Consider the following 26,688-nt stretch of genomic DNA (forward strand, 5'->3'; position numbering starts at 1 on the left):
CCATGACCCCAGTCTCATTAGAGACCACTCCAATTTATCAGGCCTGGGTTCCATCGACGGCTCTATCATTCAGGGTTGGACAGCTAATTATTAGGAAGAACTAGCCTTTATCGAATGCCCATGACAAATATTCTTGCCAATTACGACAGTTGGCAGTTGCCTGCACAAAGCCTTATACCTCGATGCTGTGCTGAGCTGTATATATAAGTGCAGGCTGTCTCATGGTATGAAGCCTTTTTGTTCATTCTCTTTATGACAACCAAAGTGCATGCTTTGGCTAATTTCAGCGAGCAAGATGTAGTAGGCCTATCACCAATGTCAGTCATTGACCAGCAGGGGACTATATTAACTGAGCCCAAGAGACAGATCTTTGAAGTATGTGAACCGACTTGAGGAAACCTACATAGCACAGAGCATTGAAAGCCAATAATTGCATCTATGAGTAACAATGCTTTTTTTCGTCAAAGCCATTTTGACCTGTACAGTAACATTACATGTTGTTTGCTTTAAAGGAGCGAAAATAGATTTTGTGAATAAGGCACAACAGCTGCACTGTAAAGCTGCCTGTCAATCATGAAAACTAGAAATACGAGAGGAATTAAAAAGTAGGAAAATCAATCTAGATCTTATTTCGTGCAGCATGCTGTGCACCGTCCTGCTCAGATGAGCATTCATGCATTTAAATGTTTTCTTGACACCACATAATACTAAAAAAAAGTCATGGAGTTTCATCATACATCATTCCTTCAGAAATAAACATTTTAGTGAGAAAATCAATTTATATTACATTCTCTTCACATGGAGCTGTTCTTTTCTTCAAAGTTTTGTCCGGTGTTCGGTCTGAAACTTTTGAACCTTCTGGACCCCTAATGGAGCCATAGACTGGAATGACACCATTGGAATTAAACTGCTTCTGATTTTTCTGAAAGTGTTCGTTTTTTTCAGATGGGCACAATATCCTGATTATGTTTTTATGCCCATCTGAAAAGACATAGTTTTAAAAAAAAAAAGCACAAATGAAATTCACTGAAAATCACTTAGTCATAGCGGTCTATGCAGGGGCCCATGCCGATGTAGTAGAGGCAAGAGAGCCTTTAAGAGAATTCTTACAGGATGCTTCAAAGATGGAGAGAGATTGTCATCTGCTGGTCAGGCACAGTCAAGCGGAACCAAAATGTGCAAGTGTAGCGCCCCTGAGGATTCAGTCGCCACAGGGGTACTGCACCTCAGTAGAGGTATAGTATCACCTCTTCCAGGTAAGGATGGAACACTTCTCAGGATCCCACTTCACCACTCAACACTACGCTACTCCTGTCCTGTAGGGGGCCTAAATGCACCAGGGTGCTGCCCCGGCCCGGGATAGAGGAGATGGGGGGAACCAAAGATAGGGGGAACCATGTAGTGGGTGAGGGTGGAGGACACACTTTTAGGAAACACATATTGATTCATATTTAATCTACGGCCAGCTTAAGTTCAAGGTCTTTGATTGTGATCTTCGTCTCTGATGGTGGTCTTCTGCTAGAATCCAGCAAAGGGCTGCAGCTGACCGAAGATACACGGTCCTCGTACTTTGGCCTTGAGACGAGGAGCGCGTCAGAGTTAACCACTGTCTCTACCCGGTCAAGGTCCTTACCTAAGAAGGCCTGGAGGGGAGCAGAGGAGATAGGCTCCGCAGGCAAAAGGATCCCAGGGGATGCGGACCAAGCGGCCTACGCCACCTGTATTCTTTATTCTGGCCTAGTCAGAGGGATTCCTGCTGCAAGAGGGGTGACCGGCCCCCGATATCTGACTTTGTTACTTCACGTCTCAGTCAGAAAAGCCCGGAGGCTTAGTGGATCCCAGGGGGGATACGGACGGAGCGGCTTACGCCACCTGTATCTCTTACACTGCGTTTATCCAGTTGGACCCGGCCTTTTACCACGTTCATACCACACACAGTCAGGAGAAGACTTAGTGGGAGAACTTACAAAGGAGAGGAACACACACCAGAGGGGTCTCGACAGGTGCTCCTGATCTACCTGGGAAGTGCTAAACCCCCTTCCCGGTGGCCGCAGTACTCCGTGAGTAGCAGAGGGAAGCTTTGCGGCTGAAAGTTCATCTGAAAGTGAGTAAAAACCCTGGATGACTTCACACACCGCCTCAGCCTGTTATTTCCTGCATGGCACTGCACCCACCATCCCTTCTCACACTGCCCTGAGGCCTGCTCCGCCTGTGGGGAGCCGTCCCATCTTAGCTGCCCGTAACACCGGCCTCAGTGGACTGAAGCAGCACCGGTGCCCATCACCGGAAACCGCAGGTGGCGTAGTCGAAAAATACCACTCTTACTTGAAAGCCCATATATTTTTATGTGACGGCCCTGGGCACAGAACGGGTCCTCCCCCGCTACCCCTTCACCGACCCGGCTCCGAGTAACCCCATTTCCCAGGGAGGGCTGTGAGCGTCACACAAGGGAAGTTGAAGGGGGAGCAGTTTTAGACGCTGGACCCAGTCAGGTGACTTCCAGGAGGGAGCTCCTGGGTATAGGAGGCCAGCGCGCCAAGCCTGAGGTGGTTTTGGCGCCAAGCAGCAGAGAGGAGCAGACATGCTCCCTACGTGCTGAGAAGCCCTGCGTAGCAGGCCTAAGCTAGAGGCCTGCGAGGTGCCACAGCCTGACACCGGCGGATGAGCTCCGGATCCCTCACAGATGTGCCCCGAGTGCTGTGCCTGTGCCAGTGAAAGCAGAGGAGCTGCAAACGTGAACAGGGCCGTCACTTCTACTGTTCACTCACGGTACCGGGGCCAGTTGGGTTTAGGTACCCAGGTTGGGAGGGGAACAGTTGGGGCGGAAGAAGCTAAACGTGATTTAATTGACTTTGTCCGGAAAAGACTTTCGGCCTAGCCATATACAGAGTTAAAGAACTGACATGGTGATTCCCATGATTGGGTGCACCACATTACCCTGAGAGACTTCGCATTTTATTAATATTTCAAATTACTGTTCATTACCCCTGTTGCCATTCTCTTGTTTAGAATACCTGTTATATGTATTATAAGCTGTTTATATTCATCTCTGACTCTCCTCGCCTTGTGTCTCTGTGTGTTGCATTCCGGCAACTGCATTACACCGACACCAGCCTATTTCAACTGGATATGCATCCGAGTAAATCCGGCTATAGAAGAGGACGCCGTGCATCATGGGGAAAAAATGGGTAAAAGTGAAAAGAATTGTTTGTTTTTAATAAAATGTGCTAAAGAAGAATATTGAATATTATTACAGGAAGGGGCCCAGAATGGCGGACATTAAAGCAGGATGAGGACATTATTACTAGAAGGGGACATTATACCAGGTTGGGGTCCATTATTATTGGTAGAGGGACATTATTACTGGTTGAGGAACAGGATGGGAGACATTATACCAGGATGGTGGAAATTATACCAGGAAAGAGCCCTTGATGGAGGACATGTATTACTTAAAAGGGCCAGGATGAGACATTATTACTATAAGGGGCCAAGGTCTGGGGACATTATACCAGGATGGGGTCTAGAATGATGGACAATATTACTGGAAGGGACCCAGGATGGGGGACATATATATTTGGAAGTGGCTAGGATGCAGACATTACTACTGCAAGGGGCCAGGATGGGGACATTATTACAGGAAGGGGCTCAGAATGGGGATATATTATAACAGGAAGGGATCCAGGATGTTGTAAATTATTCTGCAAGCAGCCCAGGTGAGGGAAATTATTACCTGGAAGGGCCCAGGATGGAGGACATTATACCAGGAAGGAGCCCAGGATGGGTGACAGTACAGGATGGGCAAGATTATTATATTATAGGGGGGGCAACACGTATGTCTTTAAAGGATTTAGAATGCTACAATGGTCCATACATCTGACCAACATGTAGCTAGGGTCCAGGTCCAAATTTTTCACATTGGCCCATAGTTATGACGCGCCCAGGGGATGGGGAAATGACTCGGCGCCTGGGCCTCGTTGTTGGTTTTGGGGATGCCGCGGTGGCCGGCTCCCGGGCCCATACCCTGGGGTCACTCTTAAAAGCAAAGGGAAGGGGGAAAAGGGTGTATGGAAAAGGGGAAATGTTTGTGACGCCACCCGTGGTGTCTGGTGAGGATCACCAGCGCTGCGACAGTCCTCTGAGGCCGGTGTTCGGGCAGCTTAGTTGGTACGGCTCCCCACAGGTGGAGCGGGGCCTCAGGGCAGCGTAGAGAGGGATGCAGAATAGAGCGCTGGTGGGTGCAGAGCCACGGAGGAAAGAACAGACAGAAGCAGTAGTTGAAGTCATCCAAGTCTTTACTCACGGTAGCGTTTTCTCAGCTCACAGCTTCTCTCTGCTGTCACATGGCAAGCTGCGGCCGCTAGGGTGGGGTTCAGCACACTCCAGGTAGTTCAGGAGCGCTTGACAGGACCCCCGCTCTAAAGTGTTCCTCTCTTGTTGAACTTCTCCCGCCTTGTGTCCCCCACTGAGTCCCTTATGGGTAACGTGTAGTTCCCGGACCGACTGGGTGCCCTTTTTGGTGACTTGTGGTGAGAATGTGGCGTAAGGCCGGGTCCCTCTGGATAAACTCAGATTAGGGCATACAGGTGGCGACTCCGCTCCGTCCGTATCCCCCTGGGATCCACATAAACCTCCGTACTTTTCCGACAGAGACGTGAAGTGCAAAGTCAGATAATAGGGATCCGGTACCCCCTCTTGCGGCAGGGTCTCTCTGGCAGGGCCAGAATAAGGAATGCAGGTGGCGACTCCGCTCCGTCCGCACACCCTGAGATCCTTTCGACTGTGGAGCCTATCTCCTCTGCTCCCCTCCTGGGCCTTCATGGTTGGACTCCGACCCGGGACAGAGCCAGTTATATCTCCGCCCCAATCCCCCGTCTCGAGGGCTGAGACCGGGAACCGTGGACCCTGAGGAGGCTACAGCCTTGTGCTGACCTGCCGTCCCCAAAGATCCACGACTAAAGACCCGGTTATTAAAATGGCCTCCAGTTATATATGATTCTATTAAGTGCTAAAGTAAAGTGCTTCCTCCACCCTCACTCACTACGTGGTTCACCCTAACTTTGGTTCCCCCCAACTCCTCCATTCAGGCCCGGGGCAGCACTATAGTGCTTTAGGCCCCCTTCAGAACTGGAATGGTGTAGTGTTGAGTGTGTGGTTGGGGTCCTGTGTGGTACTCCATCCTTACCTGGGAGAGGAGATACCACACCTTGTTCTGAGGTGCAGTACCCCTGTGGCGACTGAACCCTCAGGGGCGCCACAGTTACACCACTGCATCTAACGCTCCATTATTCAGGGGTTCAGGCTGAATAGCATTTCTCATGGATTCAGCCAAAACCCATGGATGTGTCTGGAGAACCACAATGTGAACATAGTCTTAGGGAGGGTATGTGAATATAGAGTTTTTGGAGTAGGGTTGGAGGGTGGGTCTGTTACTAGAAAAGCCTTAAAATGGCTGATAAAACTCATAAAGAGTAACCTCATTCTATTTGTTTCCCATGGATCTATAATACGCATAAAAATAAGAAATTTTGTAATATACCTTATTGGAGAAATCAGTTTTTTTTTCTCCTCTCATCTGATCACTAATTCTCCAAATTCTCAATGCAAGGGTAAAATTTGTCTTCAGTGAATACTGACTTTCCCATTATTGAGACAGGAAATGACAGTTGGTGCTCATAAAATTATAGAACTGTAACTGTTGTTTCAGGCGAGCTTGCAGCAGAATGTCTGTGTCTGCCTCTAGCTCCATCTTTGTCCCCTTTCCATAGAATTTCATGAGCACCAACTCATCTCCAATCTCAGTAATGGGAAAACCTGTCTTCCCTGAATCAATTTTGATCAATTTTACTCTTTAACTGAGAGTGAAAGAGCAATCAAGTAGGAGACAGAAGCAGATTTCTCTGATAGCATACATTACAAAGTTTGTTATTTTCCTGTGTATTGTTGATGTATGAAATAAAAATACTTTTAAAAAGACTCTCCCTATTAATTTCTATTGGACAATTACTTTGTGGGTCATATGTTCAGACTTTTGATTGCTTTTAATTATCTTCAGGTTTTGAAAAACACCAAGACCCTAATTCATCAAGACCGGCGTGAACAACTACAGTATTGATGGGTGGGCTTGTTGGAGTTAGATGCTCCTGATTCATTAAGAGGTACACACTTCTTAATGAATCCGGCGCTTCTGAACAATGGCGTCTGCTTCCGTGCCCCTCGCCACAAATCTTACTCCAGTCAGGGAGTAAAATTTTGTGGAGTAAGGCACCCCACAGCTCCTCAAGAATTAGACGAGCTGTGGTATCATGCTACTGTTCCACCATCATCCTGCCCCAACTCTGCCAATATTGTCAGACCTAGGTGACACTGGCGTGAAAGCACCAAATGATGCAAGATTTGCAACCTCAAATTACACAAACATTTTGTGATTTATCACAGTGTTTTATGCAAAATTTCAGGAAAAAAACACTTTGATGAATTGGGGACCAAGCTTTAAAGAAGTGGCCTGTCCGTTCTTAAGACATTTTCCGCTTTGAAGCAGCTCTATACTTTACAATAGAAGCCAGTGGGAAGGCTACAAGCATGCCACAAAGAAGCCTGGGTGTCTTTTTGAACATTTTGTAAGCATTTTTGAGATATTTTTCCCTTATACAGCGCTAGAGTTTTATTGATTGCTTACTAGATTTATAAAAACTGGTAAAAATTGGTCACAAAAAAACACTTCAAACTACTAAAATAATGTTTAATAAATAATGTTTACAACATTTCCTAAAGCATTTTGGAAACGTTGACAAAATGCTTGCAAAAAACGCTCTACTACACAAAAACACCTACAAAGCACTACATAGCAAAATCGCTTTCGGAAGAGGTTTCCACTTTGAAAAATTTGTCGTATTAGACCACCTGAAAAAAAACCTAGGTGTATATACCCCAAGGGTATGTGCACACGGTGCATTTTTAATGCATTTTTTTCCATACAGAATTGGCCTAAAAAATGCATGTTAATCCTTATGCCAGCATTGCCTATGAGAATTTTGAAGATCTGTGCACATGATCAGGAATTTTCCTCATAGGATTTCATGTGCGTTCTAATCTGCAGCATGTCAATTCTTTGTGCGTTTTTGCCTGCGTTTTTCCTGTGTAATGCATTGGCAAAAACGCATGGTAAAAAAGCAGACCAAAAAGTCACTAGGGTTTGTCAGGCACAGATGTGGTCTGTGCCATCCGTCCATGCCATGAATTCCATCATTCTGTTCCCAATGCAGAACAGTATAAGAGAATTTCGAGTTGTGGTGCGAACCCCTCCTACGGGGCTGTATCAGTCAGCTAGCTTCTGAAAATAAATAATAATGCATCCATAATGGTGAGTTATTAAAGTACAAAGCATAGCACCCTGATATTTAGCTGGATATTCCAGACTCGCCCGACCTAACCTCATGGAACAAGCAAGAGTCCAGAATTCAACAATATACTGTAGATTACTGCTGCTGTCCAGAAAACCTTACATCTAAATAAAAGGGTAGTTATAAATTGAAAAAAAAAAAAAAAGATCCATGCAGTCCAAAATATTTATAAGTTCTTGTCTTTATTCCATCTTATTTAAAAATATAGGGATATTCATACATATAAAAAAGATTAGTCCATTTTGACGCGTTTCTGGCTGAAGCCCTTAGTCATAGAATGTGTCACATCCCTATATTTTTAAATAAGATGGAATAAACATAAGAACTTTTTAAATATTTTGGACGGCACATATCCTTTTGTTTTTTTCTTTTTTTGTGATTCTACCAGTGGTCAACGGTATAGGATCCAAGCAAAATGATTCGGAAGCTGCAGCTTTATCTACTACACGGTGAGGCTCTTCTACACTTATACTTTTTCATTTGGTAGTTATAAATTGTTACTGCCCAATGGATTTCTGACTATAAGGACTGACACAAGAAGAAAAGGTCTTATGCTTTATAGGAGCACTGAGCCTTACACTTTTGTACGGGTACTGTTATGGGGTAATACTTAATTTTTTGTATAGTTCTGCATGGTGGGCACTGCTATATTGAAAATATTGCTATATGAGCATTGCAAAGTGAAAAATCTGCACAGTGGTACTATTGCATAGGTACAACCCTAGAGTAAGGACTACTATTCTATTTGGAAGAATTTGCGGTCTCATTTCTGCTGTTAGATCTGGGGAACATAATATGATCTTAAAGACATTGTTGCCCTGTGGAAACAAGGCATTGATCGGTGAGAGTCCACCAACCAATGAGATTCACACTGATTGGCAGAATGGGGCACTTTCATCCCTTTAAAAAGGAGCAAAAGTGTGCATGTTCGACAGCTGCTCCATTCATTCCCTTTTGGGCTGCCGTGCGCCGTGCTTGGCTATTTCTTGCAGCCCCATAGATAATGAAGCAGCGGTTGAGTGTCCGACTTGCCATGCCATATTGTAATTGGGAAAGAAGTGCCCCATCGGGGATAAAAAATCTCTGTTCTGCCGATCAGTGTGAGTGTCAGCGTTGGTTATACCCCAACCGATTAGTAAGTTATCACCTAGCTGGTGATCACTAGATGACCCCTTTTAGATCAAGGTTAGTTTAAGAAATATGTTTAAGGTATTTAGAAGAAGCAGAGTCACTGATTGTTGCTGAGAGGTGTTAAAAGCTACCAGCAATATTTTTTAAAATCTTTGGTATTGAAGGGTTTAAAAAACGAAATCTACCCTAATAATATATCAGGTGATAATTTCAGTTTACGCTGAGTATATTCTGCAAATTGATATTAACTCTATGTAGAACAGCACATCTTAAGCCTAGCAGTCATTACTATTTTATGATGAAGCATCATATAATATTTACTGCCTTACAAGAGTTTGCCTATTATATAGTGCTGATGTTCAGTCCTTGTGGTTACTGAAGCCTGAAATATAAAAGACAAGCAGAATGACAAGCGGCAGGAGTAGAGTGGGTTCCATTACTCCATGCATCACAGTACAAGTCAATATTCAAAGCAGACAGGTGGATGTACAAGTAACACAATCAGCTTTTATGTATAAAAAGGTCAGAGAAAAACGACACAGTCCAGATAATGGCAGGACTAAAACATAATGGAAAGTGAAGAAAGGAGCTCCAACAATAATGCTATATCAGAGTCAGAGTGAAAAATAGAACTTACAATGAAAAATTCAGACAGATTTTTTTATTCAATAAAAAAATCTGTAAATGCTTGCAGATTTGATAGCTAATGTGCTAAATAGGCAATCTGTTACTTACTTTACGTAAAAAATCTCGTTTTACCCCAGTAAAAAAAAATCCTTAATGATAGTCATTAGATGTCTCCCTTCTAACTGTTGTGCACTGCCTGTTGTCAAGAGTAATCTGTAGCAGCAGATAGCCTTTTCGGAAAGAAAGAGAACTTGAACTCTAATGCCACCTATTGGATGTAGCAATCCTAAACATCAACATTGATCCTTTAATGACCCTTGTCACATGACTTATGGTAAGAAGCCAAGCAGACAATGCAGTTTACAGACACATGTTTCAGAGTGTTGCCCTTATCAGTACAAAGCATGAGGTCACATTTGGCTGGATGAGAGGCCTCTGACAAGGGATCCAAGAGGTAAAGTTTCTCTTTTCAGACAGCACCAACTCGGTGTAAGGAGACTTACAGGCCATGCAATGCTCCTGTAGCCATTTAATTATGCAAATATCTTCCTCAGAGAGAAAGAGGACATGGACTGTAGATAAAGGGTCGATACTGAACATTAGGATTGATACATCCAATAGGTGGAACTAGAGTTCCCTTTCTCTTCCTCTCTAAAGAGTATATTTGCATATCTGAATTCCCAGAGGTGCATTGCATGGCCTGTAAGTCTTGTTACGCCAACTTGTCACTCTCCACAAGGAGAAAATTTACATCTTAAACTACCTGTAGCAGCAGGGAAGCAGAGACTGAGTACAGGAAGAAGTGGTGGGTCTATAGCTCTCTGCTCCTGCTCTGGTCTGTCAAACTGTATACAGTCATAACTGAGAAGTTGGCTTCCAGTTCAAGGCACTGAATTTGCTTAACAAAGAAGCAATGGATGCTGGGAAGTGAGAGAAAAGTAGTTCCTGAACCTATGGTGCTGGTAGAACTCTAATGACAAGAAGCCGCTCGTCCAAAAAGAATAGATAGAAAGCTATAGAGCTTCAGAATAGAGACAGTTCCTGGGTATTAGACTAGTATGTGCACCAAAAAACTGTTTGAACTAATTTTGGGGGATGAGAGCAGTAATATGATGCTTTTTTACAATTATCAGGCAATTTCACTTTAAATCCTTCACGAACTTTGACATATATTTACGTCAAAGGTCGTGTCACTGCCTTTGATGTGGGCTCGCTCACCGACACCACATCTTTCCCTGCACATGATGACTGATTTAATTAGCCATCATGTGCCTTTAAAAGCCAAGGGGGAGCGATGTTCCACCCGCAACTGTTAATCACTTAATCTGTGACAGCGGGATTTAACAATTGTAGGCTGAAAGTGTGTCATACATCCTGCCCATCAGCACCCCTGTCACATGATTGGAGGGCACCGATTGGTTGTCATGACAGCTGGGGTCTGCTAATGACCCTGTGCCTGTCATTACAATCCTCCTTTGAACTCCGGCCCGTGGCTGACGTTCATAGGAGATTGTGATCTTTTCTACATATAGCACAAGCGATTGCAGCTTCAAGTCTCCGAAGTTTTTAAAAATGAGAAAAAAAAAGCACAAAAGTTCAAGTCACCCCTCTTTTGCCCCATTAAAAATAACACAATTTAAAAAAATTCACATATTTGGTATCTCTGCGTTCAGAAATGTCCCATCTATCAAAATATAAACTAAATTAATCCGATTGGTAAACAGTGTAAGGAGAAAAAAATAAAAATGCCAGAATTAAGTTTTTTGGCTGCTGCAAACACAATGCAATAATGTGGCACCCCTGAGTGTTCAGTCGCCACAGAGGTACTGCACCCCACCCAGAGGTGTGGTGTTTCCTTCTCTCAGGTAAGGAGGGAGTGCTGCCTGGAACCTCAAACACCTGCATCCAACACTACACTGCTCCAGGCCAGCTGGAAGGGCAAGACGCAATGTATGTTCCTGCTGAGCCCTGACCCTGGCTGGAGTGGGGGGAACCCAAAGGTAGGGAGAACCAGTAGTTGGTGTGGGAGGAGGAAGTAGTTAGAGGGAGCACTTTGGTAGGAGTTTATAAAGGGAAGCTATCTTAGGGTGGCAGTTCAGATGAGTAGAGGAGAGCAGTTCAGAAGAACAGCTCGGAACAGTTCAGAAGAACAGTCCGGGAGCAGAGTCTCATTAGGAGCTCTGCTCCACAAGTAGGGCCAAGTCTGGAGGCCCAGGAGGGGAGCAGGGAGTAGGCTCCATTCTAAGAAGTGATCCTAGGGAGTACGGCGCGTGCAGGACGGCACCCGTACGCCCCTAATCTGTCAGAAGACAGAGGGATCGTAAGTCGCATTCTAATCCCCGTGAGGGTCAAGCAGGTCTGTGAACTCCGACGTACAGGAGGGACTTCAGAGTACCCGAGCCGGATTGAGAGTGGGCAGCACAGAGCAGGAGGGAGAAAGACCCCGTGTGAAGTCGGTCTAGAGAGGAACACAGGAAAGTGGGGTTCTGCCAGGCATTCCCAAATCACCTGAGGAAAAACTAAACTCCAGCCTGGTGAACGCAACGCGACGCGGGAGGCTGTAAGCTGACAGTGCACCCTGAGGACCTAAAGAACTGTGAGTAAAGACACGGATGACTGCACCGCACCGCCTCTGTCCAATTATTTCGTCTACGCCAACTTTCTCTCACTGCACTACAACGCCCAGCGCAACCACCATCTACCTTACATTGCCCTGGAGCTAAGCTCTACCAGTGGAGAGCCACACCACCCCTGCTGCAGTAACACCAGCTCCAGAGGACTGCTCCGCAGCGGCGGCACCCCTTAGCTGCAATCCACAGGTGGCGTCACAAACACAATTCCCAAAATCCCATATAAAAATATCCCCTTTTTACTGACCGCCCTGGGTCACGGACCGGGCCAGCCACCGTGATATCCCCCGGCAATCGGAGGCCCAGCTGCCGAGTACCCCACGGCCCAACGGGCGCGTCAATAAGAGGGGATCAAAACATTATATCTACTCCAAAATGGCATCAATAAAAACTTCAGCAAAGAATTAGCCCTCACAAAATCCTGTATCCCGAAAAATGAAAATGCTATGGGTCTTTTTTTTTTCTTTCAAATTTTCAAATTTCTTTTCACCATATAAATAAAAAAAACTCATACATATTTGGTATCTGCATACTCATACTGACCTAGAGAATCATAGTGTCAGATCAGTTTTACCATATAGGGAATTGAACATGATAAATAAAGAACCCAAAAAGCAATTGTGGAATTGCACTTTTTTTGCAATTTTGAATGCTCTTGGAATTTTTGTCCTGCTTTCCAGTGTATCATATGATAAAATGAATTGTGTCATTCAAAAGTACAACTCGTCCTGCAAAAAATAAGCCCTTATACAGCTATGTTGACAGACACATAAAAACTTATGGCTCTGGAAATAAAGGGAGGAAAAAGTGAAAGCGCAAAAATGGAGCTGTACATATTGCATTGCTGTTGAGTCTCCCATCACCATGAAGTGCAATTTTGAGGTACTGATGAATTAGTATGGCAATCAGAGACCTACTGAAGGCCCTTGTGACTGCCATCTTTGTATTCTGTGGTCTTTGTTAATTTCAACATTTACTGCAATACTAGAGTATTGCAGTGAGTATTATGCAAGCAATCAAATAAACACAAGATTAAATCCTCTAAGGGGTCTAAAAAAGTTGTAAAAAAAATCTTAAATCTACTGTATGTTTTCTTTTAAATATGAAAAAATAAAAATCCTACAATTTCATTTCATCCACCACCACATTATTTTCTCACTCCGGAGAGGAAAAAAACATATTTGGTATTACTGTGTAGTAGTGGTGAAGGAAGTAGTTTCCCTCTGGCACTAAAAAGGGGTTAAAAGCATATTCCCTGGTAAGGGGTTAACTGTGACAGTCAGCCCAGTAGAGGGAGGGGGAACCCAGTGTTAATGTTTAGTACAGGAAGTGAAATGTTCAGTAGTGTATAGTACCTCAGAAAACTGACATGCTCTATTTCTGGCTGCTAGGGTAGATGTGGGCCTAGTATCCCAGACAGTGGATAATCAAACAGGAGAATCACTCCACAAGAGTCCCCTTAGCCAGCCTGGGAACCTTAAAAGAGATATCGGGGACCTAGAGGCTTATTCTGTCTGCAGGCTTGCAGAAGAAGATGGGGCTCAAGGCTAGTATGTGGAGAGAACTAAGATCCGAATATACTGTCACTGGTGAGAAAGATTCTCTAGGGCTAGAGAACAGAGCAACACAGATGCTTCACCTAAATTGGGAACCAGGGCTGAAGTTGTATCAAGTACCTGTAGGAAAGATGACAACCTGTTGGGCCTTATCCATTATATCTGCCTGTAAATATTGTAAATACTGCCAGTTATCAAGTAAAGTTCCAGTTATCGTTATGAACTTTGTGTCCTCTGAATTCATTGCTGCCCTGGTTCCAGAAGAGAAATCCCTGGAGACACCAGAGACAGGCTGGTCTATTGATATGAATAGGATGCGGATGTGCAGTAACAAGTAGATGGCCAAGCTCGGCAAGTAAGTACTTCTGCCCGGCGGCTTTTTGAAAAAATGCAAGTAACCTATCTTACATCATGGATGCAGAAATGGTACAGAAATTCTGCAACATCAAAAACTCACTAAAAGCTCATCATGGGAACATAGCCTAATAGAACTGACGTGCAGAATTATGTTTCACGGTCATTTTTACTGTACATTGAAAGTTGTACAAACAAATCCCCAAAATAACAATGGAGAGTTAAGTTTTTTAAAACTTTTTTCTTGTTTTTCAGTACATTTAATGGTAAATTGATTGTGTCACTAAAACTACAACTCTTCTCCCAAAAACAAGCCCTCATATGGCTGTGTTGACGGAACATTAAAGGGATCCTGTTACCAGAAGAAATGTTATTAACCTACAGATATGTGGTTAATCTGCAGGTTAATAGCGTTACTAACCTGCCCGGAGCCCACACTTGGCCAAAAATTAACTTTATTCCCTCCGACAGTGTTCGAGTTTAAGTCACGGGGGCAGGGCCAGCATGGGTTCAGTCACTGCTCTGAGTATACAGAGCAGCGGCTGTAATTGCGCCCCCAGCCCTGACTGACACTGGTCTGCAGCAGTCAGTCTGGGCCGGGGGCACAGTTACAGCCGCCCATATGGTGACTGAACCCGGGCCGGCGCCTCCCTTGTGACTAAAGTCTGAATGCTGTCGGTGGGAATAAAGTTAATTTTTTCCCATCTGCATTTGGCTAAGTGCTGGCACCAGGCAGGTTAATAATGCTATGAACCTGCAGATTAACACCATATTTGCAAGTTAATAGCGATTTGTCTTGTGACAGGTTCCCTTTAAAAACTTTTGGCTGTCAGAAAAAGAGGAGGAAAAAACTAAAGTGCAAAAACAAATAACTGCTCTAATGAGAAAGGATTAAAAAAATCAGGTTCTGTACTCCATTCAAAAATACGCTTTAGCTCTTGTTCTTTGCTTATTTAATGCAGATTTAAAATAATTTTGGGACAATTCCAGTTATGTGCTATCTGGAGCAATAAATCATTTATATATCTAGGGAAAAAAAATAACAAAAAAACTAAATTTTTATTCCTTTAGCGGATACTGATGGCAGGAGCGGTCACATTCGAAAACAAGAAAACAAACCATTATTCAATGACAGATCTGCCTTTACCAACTTCTCATGACACCTTTATGCAAAACCCATGATCTCTTCTATACCTCTGTGTTTCAATTACTTCAGTAGTTACAGCATAAAGCAATTCCAAAAGTTTAGCTCAGCACTTTTGTTCAGTGTACATATTTATTATTAGGACATATGGACATCACAGATTAACCCCCTCTCTATTAGGCTAGTGTGGTAATGCGACTCACTTGGCTCTCACAGAGGCAGGGTTCACCAAAATAAACAAGGTCTTTCTGGCATAATGAGACACAAAAAGATAATGTGTAGCAAAGTCCATAGGCCAGCAGGGTTCCGCCCGCTCAGGGCACAACACCAAAGTGCACCCAAACACTTCTGTGTAGAGCTCAGGCCTCCACATGCACAGACTGGGGACTTCCATGGCTCCAAACACACAACAGAGAAAAAAACTCAGTAGCTGAACATTTAAATTCCCCAACCACACCCATCTCACACATACTCACAAAAAACCCAACCCATAACATGGCCGATTAACCCTTCAGCACATAACATGCTGGAGATAAACTTCTGGGTTTCACATCACAAAAGATAGCAACCTTCGTGACACATATCTCCCCTCACATACATCTTCAGATAGCAAACAGGAAAGTCTGGAAGGGGCATGAGCGTCACCATGTAACTTTCCGGGTCTATGCTCTACGTGGAATGCCTAAGAACCATCTAGTCGCCTGGGCATTGTTACCCTTCTTTTGGCTTAACCATCTCAGGGGCGCATGGTCTGACACCAGTTTAAACCTACGGCCTAGTAGGTAATACTTCACAGTATCCAAGGCTCATTTTATGGCTAAGCACTCAACAATGGCATAATTTTTCTCACAGGAAGAAAGCTTCCAGCTCAGATACAGGATGAGATGTTCCTCCTCATTTATCTCTTAAAACAGCACGGCTCCCAACTCAACTTCCAAAACATCCGTCTGAGCCATGAATTTTGTGCTGAAATCCAGTGCGACCAGGACCGGATGTTTACACTGAGCCAACTTCATCTCTTGGAATGTCCTCACTGTGTCAGCAGTCCATTTGGCCATCATCGATTTGGTGCCTTTTGAGGAAATCCGTCCGTGGTGCGGCAATTATAGCGAAATATGGAATAATCCACCCGTAATATACTACAATTCCAATAAACGCCTTCACCTGCTTCTTGGAAAGCGGTTGCGGCCACTTCAGTATTGCCTCGACCTTGTTTACTTGTGGTTTGATTTAGTCTCTCCAGATGATATAGCCTAAGTACTTTGCTCTTCCTTCCTTATGCACATTTTTGGGATTTATAGTAAACCCTGCTTTTCTCAGAGCATCCAGAATCGCCTGTACCTTTGGTAAATGACTACCTCAGTCTGGGCTAAAGACCACAATGTCATTGAGGTAGGCTGTGGCATACTTCTATTGCAAAGTTAGGATCTGATCCATGGCCATCTGGAAGCTGGCTTTAGCCCCCCCTGCAGTCCAAAAGGCATTCTGATGTATTGAAAACACCCATCAGGTGTCGAGAAGGCCATCTTCTCCTTGGCACTCTGGGACATTAGGATCTGCCAGGAGCCCTTCGTCATTTCAGGGTGGTAATGTACCTTGCAGGTCCAAGCCTCTCAATGAGTTCATCGACATGGGGCATCGGGTACATGTAAGATTTGGACACTTCATTCAGCCTTCTGTAGTAATTGCAAAACTGTCACTCCCCATCGGTCACGGTTCCGCTGCAGCAGTTCTCGACACTGCTGCTTCTGGGCCAGCGATAGAGCCTCTGCAAATTGTGACATCTTCCACTTTGGCTTCAGGATGGACTCCAAGGCAAAGACCTTTCAGTGATTCCCGATCTCGCCACAGCTTGAGCAAGTTCATGTGGTATAGTTGGTGAGACTTTCTTCGTCCTGGCTCTAGTTAAGCCAGGCTGTAGTTAACCCTGCCCAGTTTTTCCACCACCTCGTATGGGCCTTGCCACTTGGCTAGTAACTTGCTCTCAACGGTGGTGATAAGCACCAGCATGCGGTCACCAGGCTGGAACTGCTTCAGCCTCAGCGACCGGGTATACACCCTTGCCTGCGCCTGGAGGAGATGTGCCTGCACGATAGGCATCACTTTTAATATTCTTTCCTGCAACTGGGCATATCATGCTCCAGTGGGGCGTGACCTCGGCTTCCCAGGTTGTCTTTGCAATGTCTAGGAGCCCTTGCGAATGTCAACCATACAGGAACTCGAACGGAGAGAAGCCAGTGGAGGCTTGAGGAACTTTTCAAATAGAGAAGGGCAGAAACAGAAGCAGATAGTCCCAGTCTCGACTGTCCTTCTCAATGACCTTTCTGAGCATGGCCTTTAAGGTCTTGTTGAAATGCTGTACTAGGCTTTTTGTCTGCGGATGGTAGACTGGAGTTCGCAGCTGGGCAATCAGGAGGACCTTACACAGCTCCTTCATCACTTTGCTCATAAAGGGGGTTCCCTGGTCCGTCAAGATCTCCTTTGGCAGGCCCATCCTGGCAAAAATATGGACAAGTTCCCAGGCTATACTCTTAGCTGAAGAGTTCCTTAGTGATACCGCTTCTGGGTACCGGGTCGCATAGTTAATGACCACTAGGATGTATTGCTGCCCCTGTGCCGATTTAAATAAGGGATCTACTAGGTACATGGCAATTCTCTCAAATGGGACCTCTATCACAGGTAACGGGACTAGGGGACTGCAGAAGTGAGAAGAGGGAGCGGTTATCTGGCAGATGGGGCAGGACCTACATTAATTTAGGATCTCTCAGTAGCATCTGGGCCAATAAAACCTCTGTATTATTGTCTCCTAAGTTTTTTCTACTCCCAGATGCCCCCCAAAACATGCGAATGGGCCATGTCTAAAACTCTCTGCCGGTAGGGTCCTGGAACCAACAGCTGCTCCACTATCTCACTTGCCCTGAGTTTGGTTACCCGATACAATTACTCCCCATTAACTTCAAAGTTTGGGTATCTGGTGTCAGATGGTAACCCCATTACAGATGGTAACATTGTTAAATGCCCCCTTTAAGGTAAGGTCCCTAACTTGAGCCATCACAAACTTCTCTCCGGACACTTCCAACCCAGAGAGGTTGGGCTCCTCGGTCACCGTCTCGTCCCCGACAAGGACACACAGGGAAAACTCATCAACCTTTGATTTGATGGAGTTTCTTCTCATGGGATATAGCTTTTGTCTGAAACACTCTGTACGACCCCCTTTTGCTACAAATACCAGAACAAGGAAAAGTCTCGCCTAAATATGACCGGATGTATCAAGACTACCCCGACCTCATGGGACTGGGCACCACAGTCTGTTCCCACGGTTACTCTGGCCACAGGGTAGTCCTTGCTATCTCCATGTATACAGCTAATGCCCACGGACTTGGCAGGGATCAACTGGTTGGGAAGTGTAGCATTGATCAGGGTCACCAGACTTCTCAAGTCCAACAGTCCAAGTACCATGACCCCATTGATTGATACGGCACATGCCTGCAGCCCCTCGCCGGGTTGACAGTACACACTATAGGCCGGATAGGCGTAATAGGCACAACGCTGCCTTATGTTGCAGTCCATCAGTTCAGGGGACACATGACATTGGGCAGCTATGTGTCCAGGATTGTGACACCGCCAACAAACCATGTACTTAACAACAGCCTTTGCAGGACCCTCAGTGGGATTGGAATGCCCCCTGCTTGTGACTCTAGACCCCCTATTTGGTGAGTGCACCCCGCTTTGGGTATTCCAGTATGGTGAAGTGGTGATGTCCAGCTTCACAAGGGATTTCTCGATAACCTGGTACCTCTACTAGGCCAACCGAGGAAATCTGTACCGTCCTGGGAAGGGAGTGGATGAATCTGTCAATCACCACACGCTCAATCATCTGGGTAGGAGTGGAAGACTCTGGCTGCAACCACTTCTGGACTAGATGCAGCAAGTCAAACATCTGCGAACTAGGGCGTTTGTTACCGGTATACACCCAGTGGTGGACTCGTTGGGCTCTAACCCCCATAGTCACTCCCAGGCATGCCAAGATTTCAGTATTTAATTTGGCATATACCTTGGCATCCTGCAATGCAAAGTCATAATACGCCTTTTGGGGTTCAACTGTCAAATATGGTGCCAGCACCTCTGCCCACTGCTCTGACAGAAGTCTCTCCCAATGAGCTACCCTCTCAAAAACCATCAAAAATGCTTCCACAACATCCCCCGGGGTCATCTTCTGCATCGCCCATCTTACCATCTTCCAAACCCATGAGTCATCAGCTGGATCTGGGGGTGGGTTGGTCAGTCTGCCCTGAATGGCGCACACTAGAAGCTGCATATGCTGCTGCTGGTCTTGCTGGTGCTGCTGCATTTGCTGCTGCAGTTGAATCTGCTGTAGCAACAACTTGGTTGTTTACTGCTGGGCTTGCTGCTGCTTCTGCTCTCTTCTGCTACTGGAGCTGCTTCTGGTGCTGCTGCTGTTGGCTTTGGACCAGCTGCTTGATCAGCTCCTCCATGCTGCCGGACATCTCTCGCTGGCTGGCGGCCTTTACCCAGGACATATAATTTTCTCTGTAGCAGCTACACGTGTTCCTGGAACTTTGCCCGCATTCAAAACACCATCTGTGGTAATGCGACTCACTTGGCTTTCACAGAGGTAGACACAGGAACGCTTCTTGTGTTAATCTTCTGCTGGTTTATTAGGACACAGCATAAACCAATGCAGAGTTCAACAAAATAAACACGGCCTTTCCGGAATAACGAGAAACAAAAAGATAACATAAAAAGTGCACCTAAAACACTTCTGTTGAGCTCTCAGGCCTCCACACTCACAGACTGGAGACTTCCTTGTCTCCAAACACACAACAGAGAAAAAAACAGTAGCTGGACATTTAACTTCCCCAACCACATCCTTAAGGTGGAGATATGGTGAGTAGGCATCCCTCCCATCTCACACCTACTCACAAAAAAAACAACCCATAACATGGCCGATTAACCCCTCAGCACATAACATGCTTGAGAGAAACTTCTGGGTTTCACATAACAGAAGATAGCAACCTTTGTGAAACATACCTCTCCTCACATACATCGCCAGTGACCCTATCACACTAGGCAAACTCAACCGTTTTCTCTCCATCCGAAAAAAACTGTCCGATTATCTGACTCTGATCAGAGTGGCATCTATTTTTCTCAGAGGTGGAGAGAAAAAAAAATGTTTTTCCACCTTCTCCAATCAGTCAGTCCCTGAAAATCAGCCGAGTGTGGTCCGATGTTTTCCACGGAACCGTAGGCTCGCATTGCCGATTTTGATCTGGCACTCAGATCAAAATTGGACATGTCAAAGATTTTTTCCTCTGACCACTCAGTCCGAGTAAAATATCGGACATGTGCACAGCCCCATATAATAACATAGGTACAAGTGCTGTCCGTCAAAACAATGGATAGCATTCATCCAATGTAAACTGTTGTGTGCACGAGCCCTTAGCCAGAGCATAGAGCCGTTAAAGGAGTTTTCCAAATTAAAAGAAAAGCATATGGCAGATACAACTATGGCCACAAATTCATTTCAATGGGCTCCACATATTACATTTGCAGGTGAAACATTAATCAGAACAACACTTCTTCTTACATTATCAGCTGATTGCTGGTGTTACTAAGGCTATGTGCACACAGAGATTTACTGATTAGATAAACCTATTAGTTTTCTACAGGAAACCTCTTCAGGAAAGGTCCTTCTTTGGGTATTTGCACACAACTTCTTTTTCAGACAGATTATGCCTGGAATCTGCGTGAAAAAGCGCACAAAAGTGCTAAATACTATAAAATGAACATAATACACAGTAATATGAAAATAACATTGTGTCCACGTTTCTGTCTTATGTCACCTATATCAACTGCTTTAGGCTATGTTCACACAAGTTGTGTTTTTTTCTGCAGCTAAATCTGCTGCAAATCTGCTGACAACTTTTCTCTGGCAGGAAAACAGCTGCGTCTTTTCAGTATTTTTTATGCGTTTTTTTCTCTATCCTTCTGTCTCTATTCATTCATGTATATAAAGTTTTGTGAAAAAAAATCTCATTCTATTTTTGGCATAGTGGGGGAGGTGAATTGTTCAGGAATAGTTTAGACACTGGCAATGCATTGAGTTTGTATGACACTATTTGCTTTCACACTATGGAGTCTGTCATTTTGTTTGCAGGTGCATTATTCAATTTCACACCTCACTGGGCCACATGTATTGTTCAATCTCACACATAGTTCAGCTAATGTGTCTCTGTACACATCACTTATTTAATTAAACTCTCACAATACAAACAACCATCTCAGTGACCAAGACAAGATAGTTAATCATAAAATAGAACCCATATTTTGCCATCAAAAACGCTGAAAAAACACTGAAAAAAATTTAGCTGCATTTTTTGATTTGTTTTTTCAGTGTTTTTTTCACTGCCTATTACTTCCTATGGATGAAAAAACACTGAAAGAAGTGACATGCTCTATTTTCCAAAAACGCAAGCAAGGCAGAAAATACAGAGCAAAGAAAAAGCAACATGTGTGAACAGAGAATTCTGGTTTCTCATAGACTTTGCTGGTACTGCCCGCTCTATACTTGAAAGTAAAGAGCAAAGTGGAGACCCTGCAAATATGACTGAAAAGACGCTGGCAAAGATGCGTCAGGAGAACGACTGCTGGCGTTTTCCTGAAGCGTTTTCCTCATGGTACATCTTAAATCTTAGGTACAGCGTTGGTACATCTTAAAGATGCTATGAGTTTTTAGAAGAGTTCTTCATTTTCTGAATCATTTTGGAAAAATTTAGTTTTTCTTGAAGTGGGTATTTTTTTTACATCCTTTTGATCTGATAGGGCCTAGCTTGGTGCTTTCTGCATCAGGAGATGCCTCAAAGAAGGGACATGTACTTTTTTCTCCCATCGGACATTTTTCAAAAATCAGAAGCAGAAGTAAAATGCTCAATGCCTCAAAAAACTCAGTGATTAAATGGCCTAAAGATATACTTACACTGCATGATTATGATAAAAACAATCTTTTCGTGAAAATTGTGGTCTGAACATGCTGGTGATAATCTGATGAAGGAGCATTTTCCTAGTCTGTGCCTGTCCGTACAATGGACATTGCATACAATGGTTTACAATATATAATGCTCAATATTTAACTGCAGTTTTCACTCTGGGCTGCTAGATGGAGCTGTGCTCTATATTTGCATACAATAATCTGATGATTCCTTGGGAGAATGGAATAAGAAGGGGCTTTTCACTAATGGTGCATTTTCCAAAGGTCTCACAGGAGATCATGCTCAACATGTCACTCTTTCTACTTACCGGTTTGACATTAAATGCGAGGAGAACGTACTTCATATCTGGAGACAATTCATATTTGCTGACCTTGAAAGTGTCCTAGAAATAAATAAAAAATATATGGTTACATCATTCACTGCATTAAACATATTGTGCAGGTTATACAATGAATCAGTATCACCAAGAATTCTCAGTCCGGGCCTGATTATCACTCTCAGCCTGTAAATACCCCCATATTCACCTTATGTGTCACTATTCACTATTTGGGTATGTTCACACTACATCTTTTTCTGGTGCTGTTTGTGCAGATCTGCTCATAAAATTGCTGAAAAAAGTGCTCACAAAAGCACTTAAAATATTTGTCTTATTCACTTCTATGGACAAATGAATTGCTCTTCATACGTTCAGGCTTTAGGTTTTCAAAGATGCTAAATGGCGAAAAAGTGACGTGAATTCTTCTGGCATTTCTTCATACTATTTAATAACAGTCAATGGGAAGGCTAAAAATATGAATGTTTTGTAAGTGTTTTCACCTAAAAAAAAAGCGCGAGCATTTTATTAATTGCTTAATGGATTTAAAAAAATAGTCAGAAAAAACACCAGTTAAAAGATGAAAACAATGAAAAAATGCTAACCAAAAACCCTCAAGGTTACAACACATCAGGAAAAAAATGGCAGAAAGAATGGGCCATTCGTGAAACATCTTCTGCTTGAAAAACGGATGTTTGCAACCGCTGAAAAAAGATACAGTCTAAACATACTGTAAGAGTGTTTTCCATATCCATGCTGCGAATCCAGTACATAGTCTGGATAAAAGGTGAAGACGGTGGCAGGTAAGTATAAGACTAGTGACAAGGACCTTAGATTAGAAGAACCACTCCAGCATTGAAAAAAACTGCAGCAGTGGTGCTTTAACACCTTCACGACGTATGAGATATAAATGTCATATGTCCTGACTCACCCTTTGATGCGGGCTCCGGCACTGAGCCGGCATATTTTCCGGCACATGACAGCTAATCTGATCAGCTGTCATGTGCCCCTAACATCCGCAGGTGGAATCGCGATCAACCCGCTTTAGCTAGTTAAATTCCGCTGTCAATCTCTGACAGTGGCATTTAACTCGCGCAAACTGGATGGGCGTCACTAGCTCCGCCCATCAGCACCCCTGTCACATGATCACGGGGCGCAGATGGGTTTGTATGACATCCTGGAGTCTGCAAAAGAACACTGTGGTTTTCATTGCCGATCTGCTATGAGCGCCGCCCCGTGGCCGGTGCTCATAGCAGATGAGCAATTTTGCTACACATAGCAGGGCTGAAGTTCTGCTATGTGAAGCACAAGCGATCAGATGATCGCCGCTTCAAGTTTCCTAAGGAGACAATTGAAGCAAGTAAAAAGTGAGAAAAAGTGTTTTTAAAAATATAAAAAAATATATATAAAGATCAAATCACCCCCTTTTTGCCCCATTCAAAATAAAAAAATAAAAAATACACATATTTGGTATTGCCGCATTCAAAAAACACCCGATCTATCAAAATATAAAAATAATTAATCAGATAGGTAAATGGCCTAATGAGGCAAAAAATCAAAAAGCCAGAATTATGTTTTTTTGGTTGCCGCAACATTGCAGTAAAATGCAATAACAGGCGATTAAAACATTGTATCTACCTCAAAAAGGTTATTAATAAAAACATCAACTTGGTGCTCAAAAAATAAGCCCTCACCCCACCCCAGATCCCAAAAAATGGAGACGCCACGGGGTCTTGGAAAAGGGAGACATTTTTTTTTTTTTACAAAATTGGGATTTTTTTTCACCACTTAAATTAAAAGGAACCTATACATGTTTGGTATCTATGAACTCGTAATGGCCTGGAGAATCATAAATGGTCAGTTTTAGCATTTAATGAACATGGCAAATAAAAAACCCAAAAAACAATTGTGGAATTGTGGAATTGTACTTTTTTTGCAATTTCACCGCACTTGGAATTTCTTTTCCCATTTTCCAGTATATTATATAGAAAAATCAATGGTGGCGTTCAAAAGTACAACTCGTCCAGCAAAAAACAAGCCCTCAAATGACCATATTGACAGAAAAATAAAAAAATGCAGCAAAATCTCAGGCACATTGTGCTTTTTTTTTTAACATTGCACAAAATGACCCCCTGTGCGTTTTTGAAATCCACAACATGTCAATGTCTCTTGCGGTAAATATGTATTTTACTGTATTTGGAGATCTACCCCATAAACATGACTGAAATGAGGAAAATCTGCTTGTAAAATCGAATATGTGTTTTTAAAACATTTGTGCAGCGGAATTGTGCTAAAATACATGTTTCCACACATGACTGAATCAATAAAGTTTTATCAAAGCTAAGGCACAGGAAATATCCAAAACAAAGCAGTTTAATTTCTAACATGACATACCACAAGGAGACAAAAACCTAATTTATCTAATAGATGAAGACATAATACAGAAAATCTGTAGCATTAAAAGTGCACTAAATACTCATCGTCAGAACTTATCCTAAGTATGGATGAGTGAACCCAAACTATAAAGTTTGGGAGTCATAGGTGCTGAACTCCAAACACGGACCTTTCACGAATTTCCGTTTTAGTGTTCGGATGCTGAATAAAGCTTTTTGAAAGGAAAAAATTAACATATAACTTTTTTCACAAAAATTTTACTCTAGACCCAATTTTTTTATTTTCACAAGGGCAACAGGAAAAGATGGACCCCAAATGTGAGGGAAAACCACTGGGTGCACGGCAGGACTCGGAAGAGAAAGAGCACCATTTGACTTTTTGAATGTAAAATTTGCTGGAATAATTAGCTGACAACATGTCGCGTTTAGAGAGCTCCTGATGTGCCTAAACAGTGGAAACCCCCCACAAGTGACACCATTTTGGAAACTAGACCCCTCTACTTATCTAGATGCGTGGTGAGCACCTTGAACCCCCAGGTGCATCACAGAAGTTTATAACCATGAAAATAAAAAAAAAATCACATTTTTCCCACAAAAATGTTATTTTAGCCCCAAAGTTTTTATTGTCACAAGGGTAACAGGACAAAATGGAACTCAAAATTTGTTGTGCATTTTCTCCTGAGTACGTCGATAGGCGATATGTGGTAAAAAAACTGCTTTTAAGGCACAGCGCAAAGATCAGAAGGGAAGAAGCGCAATATTGGAGTTCAGATTTTGTTGGACTGATTTGAGGGTGCCATGTCACATTGGCAGAGCGCCTGAGGTGCCAAAGCAGCAGAACCCCCCATAAGAGACCTCATTTTACAAACTACACCTCAATGAATTAATCTAAGGATGCAGTGATCATATTGACACCACAGGTGGGTCACAAAATTGGACACCATTTAGGAAATTATACCCATTTGGTAATTTATCTACCGTTGTAGTGTCGATTTTGACTCCATGGGTGTTTTCCAGAAACAAGCAGCAGTGGATGTTATTGAGTGAAAATTACAAACTGCCGTTGTAATGACCAGTACAATGTAGTGACTAGTACATTGTAGTGCCCAGCTTGTGCTTCTGGAGACATACACCTGTAAATTTGACGGGTTACCATTGCTACATTAATGCTAAACATGTGGATGCTAAATGTGGTTTAGGCACACTGGGGCTCAGAAGGGAGGGGGGCATTTGGATTTGGCAGCACAGAATTTGCTGGATTTGTTTAGGGGAGCAAGGAACCATTTCACTTTTCCAGAGCCTTTGTACTACCAGTAATAATAATCTTTTTTATTTATACAGTATACATATTCCGCAGCGCTTTACAATTCAGACAATTTACAAGCATTATGGGCGCTGCCCCCATTTGGGGCTCACAATCTAAATTCCCTATCAGTATGTTTTAGGAGTGTGGGAGAAAAACAGAGAACCCAGAGGAAACCCACGCAAACACGGGTAGAACATACAAACTCCTTGCAGATGTTGTCCTTGGTGGGATGGTGGCTGCAGTGCTAACCACCGAGCCACCGTGCTGCCCCAGTAATGTGGAAGCCCATATATTTCCATTGACAGATGACGTACCTGAGTAGGGACTTGCTTTTTTTGATGAATTGAGTTGAAGATTTTATTGAGAACATTTTACATAATGTTTGGGATCACATTTATCCTGCGCCCTACGCTGAGCACTTACATTGGGGTTTACATTTAAATTCACTATAATGAGGCAACAGAGTTACTCTGGATTCAGTGTAGCCTCTGTTCAGTGTTGTCCTTCTTTTCAGAGGTGCACAAAACTGTGTCCGACGGCACTTTTATACATGACTAAAAAGACTGACACAGCCAGATCACAAGTCAGACAGTGTCCACAGTGCCTCCATGTGCCTCATTACAGGGAATCTTCCTCCGGGGTTCCGTCTGAATCACGTTTTTCACAGATTTACACAGAAACCGCAGTGTTAGCGCTCAGCGCAGAGCGCAGGATAAGTGTGATCCGAGCCTTACTGCGTTCTTTGGGAGGCAGAATGAACAAACCAGCAGCAGATGAAGAATTGGTTTTATTTATTTTTTACGCCATTCCTTGTGTGGTATAAA

The 26,688-nt window shown here is 43.5% G+C and overlaps 1 protein-coding gene across 4 annotated transcripts in view; it reads right to left on the minus strand.

Moving 5' to 3' along the window:
- Positions 1-26,688, minus strand: part of DPP6 (dipeptidyl peptidase like 6) — a 2,068,973-nt gene that overhangs the window by 418,837 nt on the left and 1,623,448 nt on the right. For all 4 annotated transcript variants that reach the window (XM_073677704.1, XM_073677702.1, XM_073677705.1 and 1 more), the window contains one exon: positions 22,160-22,234. In XM_073677704.1, the coding sequence (XP_073533805.1) occupies positions 22,160-22,234 (75 nt within the window). The remainder of the gene's footprint in view (positions 1-22,159; positions 22,235-26,688) is intronic.

This window comes from Phyllobates terribilis, unplaced genomic scaffold, assembly GCF_046119375.1.
Source record: "Phyllobates terribilis strain yellow unplaced genomic scaffold, ASM4611937v1 Scaffold_4__5_contigs__length_816908805, whole genome shotgun sequence".
Classification (NCBI taxonomy): Eukaryota; Metazoa; Chordata; class Amphibia; order Anura; family Dendrobatidae; genus Phyllobates; species Phyllobates terribilis.